General features: G+C 37.0%; 1 protein-coding gene across 1 annotated transcript in view; it reads right to left on the bottom strand.

The window, feature by feature from the left end:
• Window positions 1–2,629: 2,629 nt before the first annotated feature.
• ROBO2 (roundabout guidance receptor 2) overlaps window positions 2,630–11,735 on the bottom strand; it is a 474,965-nt gene continuing 465,859 nt past the window's right edge. The window contains exons 29-30 of the mRNA XM_086763780.1: window positions 7,341–7,541; window positions 2,630–6,674 (exon numbers count right to left, since the gene is read on the bottom strand). Of these exons, the coding sequence (XP_086619906.1) occupies window positions 6,673–6,674; window positions 7,341–7,541 (203 nt within the window). The 3' untranslated portion in view covers window positions 2,630–6,672. The remainder of the gene's footprint in view (window positions 6,675–7,340; window positions 7,542–11,735) is intronic.

Here is an 11,735-nt window from a genome sequence, read left to right on the forward strand (position 1 = left end):
GCCACTAGTGCAAGTAGCAGCTTAGAGGAAAAAGGAAGGGCATTCACACAAATAGCTAATCAAAGGAGTTTTAATGATACTCATTAGGAAAGAAATTCATTAACAAGCCAGCACACTAACATTCCCTGAAGGGAGAGTGATGGTATTGGTCACATCAAAGTCCCCACCTAACACCTTTATTGCTGTTAATAGTAAGGCCAAGTTAGCAGCAAAATCAGTCGCATTCAGTTCCTGCTAAGCAAAAAGTCAGCAATGTATGGTCATTTAGACTGGATCAATTCTGTTTTACTAATAAGAATGGTTTTTCAGCTTCTCACAGGGATGTGTAGTTCAACACTCACCACTGATGCTTTTGAATTAATACATTTTTACATTTTTACCCTTCATTTTCTCCCATGCTCTTTCTCTCTACTTTTATTTGGATACCTCTGACTAGGTCCACAGTGGTGCCTATGGTAGTGCTGCACACACCCTTGCTGTGCCTCAGTCCCATGGAACCACAAACCTTAGATGGATTGATGCCAAGTGCCCGTTTTGGAACAGAAGTCTGCAGAAGGCAGCCTCCTTGTGCAGCGGGAAGACATGCTAAACCATAGGCAGATCATTCACCCAGCCAAGGCACCAATCCAGGCACATCAGAGCTTACACCTACTACTCAGGGTAGACGCAGCCTCTGCACATCAGAGCCATTTTCAACTTGCAGGCATATAACTGCCTTTTTTAATGCTTACACCATTACTTACCTATAAAAGGGACTCATGTATTTTTCTGCCAACTCATTCTTAGACATGAGTATTGGTATCTTGGGATGCTCATTTGCTCTGTAAAAATTAGGTTTCGAAATAGACTGAACCAGAAATCTCGCTTTTATTGCACTGCCGTGATAGAGTAGAGCTCAGTTATTAGAACAAATTGGAGCAAGCCGCTTCTTGGTTGTTATACCCACATAATTACTGCAGGCTGATACATGAAACCATGCTTCACTCTTATGCTTAGAGGCAAGATCTCCATTTTGCAAGGACAGAGCAAGTTCTATTATGCATTTTACTGCCAAAGGAGGTCAATTAAGTTTAATTGGTTCTAATTAACACTTGCTCAAGCTGTTATATTCTTTACCTGCATCTGAGTGGCTCTCCAAGTGCTGCACAATGGATTCCTGCTTTTGAGCACAAACGAGAATTACTAATGGCATCCTTGAAGGCAAAAGATGCACTGATCAGCATAAAGGGGGAACAAATATCAGTGCAAATAGTAGCAGGCCTTTTTAGGAAAAAAAAAAACCAAACATTTCATCCCCATCTGGCTTTCATCAATTGAACTGAATGCAACTGTGCACCTTGTTGTTAAAAGCTATAACACAGAGAGTACACAAATGTAATTATTCTCTACCATATCTTCTTTACAGCTGAAAGATGAGTACTGGAGAATGGGAGGGGTGGAGGGAGAGTGTAGCAGCTCTGAAAAAAATAAATAGATCATTTCAATGGTAGCTAAGACAAAATATCAAGAAAAGGACAAAAAAAAAATCCCCAAACATGCACATTTGAAATGCTTTGTTTTCTAGGATTTTCAAGGATTGTTTTAAAAGGTTTGTGTTTAAGTGAGGAACTTGTTTTCTGCTGGGGTCTTTCTGGATGTAGCTACACAGCTGAATAAAGGTAGGCTAGAGAGCAATCTAGTCCTCATGCCCACACTAGAGCTCAGAGCTAGCTTTCCCTAAGTCCACATTCACAGAACGTAGGCATGGCTCTACATCTCAACTGTGTCCCATGAGATGTCTCCAAGTCATACCAGTTAGTTTCAGTGGAGAAGCAGTTGGCAGGGCAAAAGGTCTGAAACAGAAGCAGAGAACAAAGCAGAAACAGCAGAGCAGATATTTGGGACCACTGCTGTACTGTGTTCCCTGGTCCTCTCTTAACAAATGGGGCATATACCCAGCCACTCAAAGCATGCAGAGCATTGCATGCCCCCCAGCACCACCATCCATCTTCTTCTTTTGTACCCCCCCATGCCAGACACCCCAGATACAGGGGACAGCAGCAGCGCTGAGGACATAGACCATAGCAGGACACAGAGACAGGGACTGGGGAGAGTAGTCCTAAGACTTGAGACTTGCCTAAGCGGTCCCAGTGTGAATCACCACAATGCCAAACTCATCTGAGAGCTTCCCTGCCTTGAAAAACTCCATCATCCTCGGTCAAGTACCCTATCTCTACATATGTGATGCCTGACAAGGTGCCTAGCAGTGGCATCCACTGCAACCCGTTGAGCCTGAAGCCACCCGTGCTTCCCAGCTGGAAACTGCTGGGGTGTGAGCAGCCAGGGCTGGGGGTTCGGACACCCCAAGCATACTCCCATTCCACCGGCTTGGATTAGCCACACATTTCAAGTACCAGATGTAGTATCCCGAGGATCTAGGCATCCTATGGACTTTGGATAATTTATTTTGGTATGGAAATCAAAAGCAATGAAGCTTATATGTATTATCAACAGTTGAGAATTACATGTGAAAATGTAGTGGACTTGGCTGATTCTAAGGCAATGCATGTGTTCCTTTTTTTAGTATTATTCTTTGCCATCCTTCCTGCTGTTTCAATGTACCTCCTAAATGAATTGTCCATTGCCCACATGGTTTTCAAATACAATTTATTTTTAGCTAACGTGTTCCCGATAGACGGAACAAAACCTGTGTTAAAAAAATAAAAATGAAATTAAAAAATCCTCCCCTCAGCAAACAAGTTCCCCCCAATCTTTATAAAAGAAGGCCAACTTTTTTCCTTCTTGTTCCCCTGCTAAATTTCCACAAGACCATTAATCTTAAAAACCCAAACTGCACAAATTGTAGAAAAGCCAAAGGAGCTGTCTGTATTTTTTAAAAAAAGAAAAAGTTCCTGCCAGGATCTCCTCCAACCCGATTACCTTTCCTCTGTCAGTTGTGAGGAGTCTTTCTCAGCCTTAGCACACACCTTTTCTCCTGGCCGGCAACGTACAGGCTGAGGCAAGCATAAGCCACCATATTATTACTTCAAACAGTCATATCTTCCTTTTGCACCAGTTTATAGTTAAATCAATATACTTAAACCACTCCGTGCTCCTTTTCTTTTGTACTTTCACCAAGAAATGGTGTTTCTGTTGTATTTTAAGTGACAACCTGAACTCAAAAGGTTTACTAGCTTGGATGAGGACTTGACAAATAATAAAAACAAAAAAACCAATGTCTGTTGTTTGCATCACCGAAACGGCTGCCCATACAGCAATACACCACTGAAGCACATGTAACAATTTATTATTTGGTCCTTCAGCCTTTCTGTATTTAAAATTGAGCAAATAGTCAATGCAAATACTGATAAAAATTCACCTAGCCTCTGTGTTCTGGGGATATTCTGTACTGGGTTGGCAGTAGCTCTACCAGTACAAAACCCCAGGTCCAAGGGTTTAGACCCACTGAACACAGGTTTTACATGTCCACTACTTTGTGGGCTTTAAGCAAAGTAAGCTGTGCACTTGCAGTCCTTACTGTACACTGAGATAGTATGCCTAGAAACGAAGGACGTATCACTAGAATAGATGTATCAGTGTAATTACATTGGTACAACTATTCCCAATATAGACAGGACCTTACACAAAAATGCCTATGACAGGCAATGTTTACCAGACAATGTTTATAAGACAGTTGTCAGCTTAGTTCAAAAATCAGTGTATAAAATGTTCCTTGTTACTGTAAGTGGACAGTGATGATTATAGCTCAGTCTATGTTATTATTGCCTGATTTTCCCAGTTTGGATTTTCACATATTGACTCCTTACTCAAGGTCTTTAACATAGATTTGAAATGTGAATATGTTTTATTTTTTTTTCCCCAGTAAATATACAATACACACTTCAACAGTACTATTAACCAACTTTTTATGCCAATTAAACTTTGCTGCACTAACAATACCAATGAAACACATTAAGAGGTCATACTTTTTAGTGAACAAACTGTAGCCAATAAACAGTTTTTTAAAAAAACAAATTAAAAAACAATTCTAAGTGCTGCCACAACATCCCTGTTCTTTAAACACATTATTCACAATAAATGTTTTCAATTTTTGTAAAAAAAGAAGAATACTTCTTTTAAAATAGTAAATTAAATGGTATTTTAAAAAATATGTACTGTGGTTCATTGGAAGTACACTGTATAGAAAAGAGAGAGAGAGAAAAAAAGAAGAAACATCACCTGTAGGATAATGGAGACACTTTGCGATACACAACACCACCTTATGTAATATTGTAAGCAAATTATTAATGAACAAAAAAGTTCAGAAGCAGATGGACAAGTTAGTGAATATCATGGTACTGCACAGCTTTAATACTGACACACATTTACTTTCCAGTGGAAGAGATAAAACACATATTTGAAAGTAATTGGGATGGCTTTATCAGCGTCTAATGATACTGAATTTTGAATAGAATATAGCGAGTAAGGTGTTCCACCAAAGCTCAGCACAAGCTTTTGAATTAAAAGGAAACAAAAAACTATCAGTGACTGAGTTAAACATTTTCCAGATAATTAAATTTGAATTGTACCCTGAATAGTCTTCTCTTCATATGATAATACCAAAATAAAAACCATATATATGTAAATATGATGCCTTCTTTATCTTTCTTGAACATTTTTGCACATTTTTAAGTAATGGTTTTAACTATAATGGTTTAACAAGCAGGAAAATTACATATATTCATTGGTCCCATATATAAATAAATGCTTTTTTTTTTTTCAACTTTTTTTTTTGTTTGTAAACTGCTAAATAACAATCTTGACCTTAAGGAAGTTAACTAGCATTTTTCTTAATATTCTGCAGTGCTGAGTTATAGTTGATGGCTGTAGTGTTTTATCTTATCATGGAACAAGTTAATGAAATGAAAAGCAACACATATTTAGCATTGTAATTTATTTTTCTAAAATTCTGCCATTACTAAAAGTGTTCTTAATACTGGTGAGCTCCAAGGCAATATATAAAACAACATAGACTGGTTATATGAAAAGGGTATTCAAATGGAAACTTGTGTTCATGGTCAGATAACTAACAGAAATAAGCTGTAGGATGCAATATTTAAATTAAGCATCAAATGAGTGGGCTATCCACATATAATATTCTAAGAAAAGTTTGACAATATACTTGTAGAGATTTGAGAAGTACAGAAGATTTGGACAGAGTCATGAAAACTAATGAAGAGACAGGATGCTGTCATTAATGTCCACTTACAGAGTTTGGTTTATTCAAAAAAGTGTATAAACATGCGTTATTTCCTCATCATAGTAGGGTTTGAAGCCACTCACTAAACACAGGTCAAAGATTTTCTTTGCTTATATCCAACTTTTTGGATGCATTGTATTGCCAGAAATGTACTTAATGCAAGCCAAAAAAAAAAATTTGACCATTGCTTTCCTTCCAACACTAAACATTTTACTACAAATTTAGTGGATCCAGCTTCAGCTCTTGAGGACTTCAGGTAACAGGACACAAAGGTTAGTTTAAACTGCATCGAAACAATTAATGTCATGAATTTCAGTGGTGCAGCTCTATCCTCTATTGTACTGTACATGTATTGGAAAGATGAAATACGATACTATGACATTTCAATTTTTTGGAGCAGCCTGAATATGTCTTAATAATAAATTGCATCCTTAACTACTTACTAGGTATTCCTTGAGTTTATATTTGTTTCTCCTGGGAAATCTCTATCTTATATTTTAGATTGGAGAAATCAATGGTAATAATTCTTTTAAAAATGCAATATAAAAACAGCTTTAGTGAAACACCTTAAGTTCTTTTGTTTGTAGCAAGGTCTGTTTTTCTTCCCCTTTACTTAGTGGCGTGGGATGGCTAAAAACAGGTACTAAGGGCGTCATTCTAGTGAAAGGGTCTAGGCCATCTCATGCCACCTTTAATTTTCGTATTCGCTTTTTAATCTCACACTTCCAACTTCTGACCCTTTCTTAAATAGGAAGAGCAACTATGTTGCTTGCTTTTAAAAGATTTAAATCTGTCTCTAATGTCTTCACTGACATCAGTTTTGCCTGTCACTTTCTCATTTCTACACCCCAATGGAAAACCACCTAACACACTCCTTTACATCCAGCATTATCCAAAGTAGCTTACAGTACGTAAACCTTCACACATTCAGTCTCTTTTTTTCTTCATGTCATGAGGAGTAGAGTTTTGTGCTTATCACCAAATAAAATTGCAGTGCAAACTTTAAACATAAAAGTTACACAATTAAAAATTAATATATGGCACCACAGCCTATTAATTCACATATAGTACAACAGACCAATAAAAACAGACATGAATATGAACATAGCTAAAAAGAAGGTGAGCTTGCATAGCAATGCAACAAAAGAAATTATATACAGAAGGAAATCCTTTTCATCCTGGAGGGTGATTTTTTTTTTTTTTTTTATATACTCCTGACAAGGAGTAGTTTAAGGTGGATGGTGTATTAAAGAGAAGAACACAACTAAAGTATCTGTGGGATATGTGTGACTGTGTGTCTTTACATTGCATTTACAGTTCTTTTAATAGTACATAAATAAAGAAAATGTTCATTGCACTGTTTAGTGTCATCACTTCCATGAGTTCAGACCTGATGGTCCATCAGAGCAGCTTGCAATGTGTCTTCTCAACTACTCTATAGAGAGAAACAAAGAGAGAGAAAGAGGTTGTAATAAGGAGAAAAAACACAAACCAAAGTCTACGGCATTATTACTGCAGCACAGCATGAATACTCAACAGGTTAGGAAAAGAGAGTTAATTGCTTCTAAGTTAGGGAATTGGGATATACAACTGAAAAGCTGGGCTACACAGTTTAAAAAGGAGGACCTTCATCTAAGGTCAAAAAAAGCACAATACTGCTCATCAAGCAACAGAAAGTTAAGGAGAAGGCATCACAAGCTTGCCACCATGCCCAACAAATTCAGCACCCTTTTCCTTCACTCCTCCAAGAAAAACTTCCAATGGCATTTCCAAGACAAGTACACTACAATTTATCAAGAAAATTCTAAATTACAAGAATTTCTTTTCAATTTTCTCAGTGTTTCCCTACCATTACACACTGAAAGATGTGCTATATAGATAACGTTGGCATGGCTTATACATATTTGAACTGGTCCAAATCAAAGAACAGAAGAACTTCATGTGTTTGTCATCACAGGCAAAACGCCTCAGAAGGCAAAAAGATCTTGGTAAAATTTAATCTGATTATCACACTCAAGTTCCTCCTCTCCTCACAACAGATTTATAATTTTTCTCTTTTTGTCTGTTTGAGAATTTGAACTGTAGCTGGAGATAAACTTACATAATTCACCAGTAAACTGTCCTTGAGTGTTTGATCCCACATAGCCCACATCGAGAAGGTCACTGGCATTGCGTTGGTGACCCCCTCGCAAGACTTCACCTTTTCTAGGTCCAGTTGATCCTTTAGAAGAAGCTGTTCCTGAAGAGCTGTGGCCACCAGGGGATGGGAAGTTGGGTTTACTATATGGTACGAGTGCCTCTTCTAGAAAAGCAAACAAAACAAAACAAAACTAATTTCAAATAAATTCATGTAAAAAGGAAAAATCAGGCTATTCTTATATGGCCATCATAATAATTCTTGCCCTCAGATATCTGTTTTGTCTTGCTTTATAGCATGGCAATATTACCTCAAGAAAATACACAACTCAGCATTGTATCCCACAGACAAAGAAACCAGCATTAATTTATTCTTGCTTTTATGTAAACCAATAAGTTAGTTAGTATTAATTATAAAAAGTCTATATTCATTATGGAGTAAGAGATCATGAATCATAGATACTTTAATAAAAATAGATGCACATACAATTTCCAAAACAATGCAGCTATGATTAGATTTTTGCTTCAAGCCTACATGAATGTGCTTTTTCCTTTTTCTTCAGTTTAAATTATGGTAACATTACCTTAATCAATTTAGATAAAGAACTACAATATCAGCTAATTTAATTAGCTTCCAGCAGCTCAGTATTTTCTAACGATGCAAAGTACACTGAAGATTTTTTTAACTGGTTGTGAATTATGTTGGAAAATATTACATTATACATAATATTAGTAGTTTTAATATTTGGGGTGAGTAAATCTTCCTGTGGCTTGTTTCATGTTCCATTATGAGCAAAAGGCTTACTTTTGCTCACTTGGCCTCTTCCTTTGTGAAGACCTGTAATAATGAGCTGCTTGCAAGAGCAGGATTAATACCAACAAAGCACAGGACTATATGTCTTCATGAAGTAAAACAAGACATCACATCTGAGTAAAGTTTCCAGGAGATACTGTTGTAATAATCCTAACCTAAGAAGCAAAACAGCAGCACTGATTTCACACTGAAATAAAAGCCCTATTTTAGGTCTTTGCTGTGTATGATCCACTTCTGCCGTTTCAGGACCTGAAGAAAGAGACCTTGCTAAATATAGTTTGATTCAAGAAAGAATATGAATATAAAAGCTTAACCTCAAACACAGGAATTGCCCCTTCTGAAATCAGTGGGATATCTCCTGCTTGAATCTTACATATTTTAAAGAGAATCTGGGCTGAAAGGGTTTCTTAAATATTGTTTTTCCCATTGTCTTCACTCTTAAACAATATGATGAGGATAAACAGACTTTCTTTGACAGAGGGCAGGAATACAGAAGGAAAAGTAGGAGGGGATGGCTGGAGAGAAATAAGAAATAAAAATGCTTTTATTCACAATCTTGAAACCTTTGCAAAGGCTGCAGCAGAGGCACAATTAACTTAGAGAAATGCTAAATGAGAATAAATTTGTGGAAGGAACCCAGGATTTCATCTTTGTGCCTACTGCCACAAGCGAGAACAGAACCCATGTGTAAGGTAAATCTGTAGCAGAAGACGGCAGGAAGGTGACTTCTTTCTCTGCCATGGTATCTCCCTCTGGCCCTGCCCAAAGGACCAGAATATTTGTACTGCAGGACATAAGGACATTATCAGTGTTTTGTGTTATGACTGTGTGCTGTTCTTGCTGAAAGATAAAGAAATGCTTAAAAAACCAAAGTAAAATGGCATTTAATAGCCATAGCTTCCTAAATTATGTTACCTGTTCTTTATATATCAAGCTCTAACAATAGAATCAGATGCAAACCTGGTTTCTGAAGGCTGGCTAAAATACAGAACAGCTTGCATTAAGGCAGCAATAAAGCAAGCAGCATAAATCAGTTTAGCAGAAAGCTGGATACACTTTTTAAAGGATGGAAAGAAAAGTCACTAGCATTGCAAAAGAGTTTGAAGATGACATATATGGTCAATTGATTTGTTTTTCTAGTTTGTGGACTCAGGATAAGGCCTCCTTCGGGTTCAATGAAATATTGAGAAAAAAAGACCATGAATAAATATAAAGTGCATTATCATTATAGAGCATGTGGTGTGTTAAATTATCTGCTGTGCCCTCAGAAATAAATGCAATCCATAAAATAAGCAATTGTGACATAAAATAAAGGCTAAGTTTTTCACAACATTCTAGCACATGAAAGGTAGTTGTCTCAAGTCCTTAGAATGGGCTCACGTTTATTAAACACTCAAGACAGTGCCCCATGCCCCAGGCCTGCAAAGAATATGGGGAGGGCTGATGCCTTTCTCTTTGAAATACTGAGCCTTTAATTTGAAGACACAATTCTAGCCCCTGTGAAATCAGAATATATGTGCGTAACGATGTTTCTATACCCCACAAGACAACCGAAAGGCTTTTAATATTATCAAAGCTATTGTAACTCGATCTAGCACTACTTTCTTTAGAGGAGTAGATGAGAATGTCATATTTGATGTGCTCTAACTGTGGTTCCACAATGTAGCCATTGGCAGCATCTCAGCGATCTTGTTTATACTGAAAGCAACCCGTGGAAATATGGTTCCTAGAATTAGGTATTTTTATTCTATTCAACTTCAAACCAAAGGTCTTGCTTTCAAAATTTCACCCACAGCTTGGTAGTGTCTGAACAAAGCCCCCTAAGCAGCAAAATAGCTATGTTCTGGAAGCTGATAGCTAATAATAACTCATTTTGGAAATATATTGAGAACTGGGACAGAATAGATTTCCAGAGATCTTTGTCATTAATAAAGGAAAAGGGAAGAAGCACAATTAATGTTGCTAAAATCCCCAAATTTAGTAATATAAATAAGCATCACACATAAGAGTAGCCTTTTTAAAATTTACCAGAGAAAAGAATACAGAGCAAGAAAGCTGTAGTGCAAGAAGCTGAGATGAGAAGACAGACAGATAGATACAAAGCTCTGGCCCACCTTTTGCACAAACTTTATGAACCCCTCTCACCAGGGTAAAATCATAATATCTCCTAGAAGAATCCTTTGTCACCCATAAAGAATATGCAATTGCTGTGGTCATCCTAGATTTAACAAGAACAAGATACTTGTAATCACTCCAGCCCTAAATTCAATGCTCATGTAGGGCACTGGAAGTGTCAAGATCAAGTTCTTTTTATTTAAGAACAGATAAATGCAAGTCCTGCAGGATGAGAATTTTACTACTGCATACATTCTGTATCATAAAATAACTGACAACTTATATTTGTACACTTACGAAGCAGAGGAAAAGGAGGGGAGTTCTTGCTAACCAGGTCAGGGAAGCATTCTTAATAAGAGTTTACAAAGAAATGAGATGTATAAAGTATATCTGGGCTATTTTCTACATGTTTGTACATCTTGTACATTGTAATGAAAATTGCCATTTCACCAAGCAGCATGAATTTCACACACTATTTTTAAACTGCGACTTCACATCATAGTTTCACAACATGAACCAACACCCACTTGTTTATGCAGCTGAAAGATTAGGGCGTTTTAACAGTACTGTTACTGTTATATTCAAAAATATGGATTGTATTTAAAACATTTACATTTTAAATACCAGTAGCAATATTTCCTAGGAGAACTTTATTCAGTAAATCCTGCCCCCATGACAAGTTTGCCTGACTCCTACTATTTTCTTTTTTAGAATGTCATTGATATTAGCATGCTAGATTAACAAGGACCATTAATAGTAGTATAAAATCAAGAAAAGGATGGATAATATGAGTACTTCTAGTGTTACCATGGGAGCCACATACATACTTGAAGAAGCAGTGTGGCCCTGCAGAAAGCTCCATGTATAGTGTGTATATATATATATATTTTTAATATTCTTAATTATCCTCTTCTATCACTCTAATCAGCACTGGGATAACATGTGATTAGTGGTTTAAAGAAAATACTCTAGTAAGGGGAACTGAATAAGAAGCTTTTACTTGAGGTAGGCTGAGAGAAGGGATCTGCGAATATTGTAGAACTACAATCCAGCTCAGCATTGCCACACACATTTTTACAGTCCTGAAATCCACTTAGGAGATAAGTCAGCACTGGTCAATGAGTAGGTCCTGAATAAAGGTGAAAACCTGCACTATTATCTTCCTGGGCCTAAGAGATGAATGCTACTTTGTCATATCCTTGAATAAGGAGAAGATTGATTTAAATACAGCTGGAAGGAATGTCAGTAGCTCAGAAGGATTGGCCTTCTTGCAGACACGCAAAAACAACCGCTGCCAATTTAGAAGCAGGTAGAAAGAACTAGAAAATATGGCCCTATATGTATAAATAAATACATCTAACAGAAAATACTCTAAAAATCTGTTTCTCCTTCCCTGCCTCCCTGAAACTGTTCCTATTTTTCCCACCGCTA

The sequence above is a fragment of the Chlamydotis macqueenii genome, chromosome 1 (genome assembly GCF_036417535.1).
Source record: "Chlamydotis macqueenii isolate bChlMac1 chromosome 1, bChlMac1.mat, whole genome shotgun sequence".
Lineage (NCBI taxonomy): Eukaryota > Metazoa > Chordata > Aves > Otidiformes > Otididae > Chlamydotis > Chlamydotis macqueenii.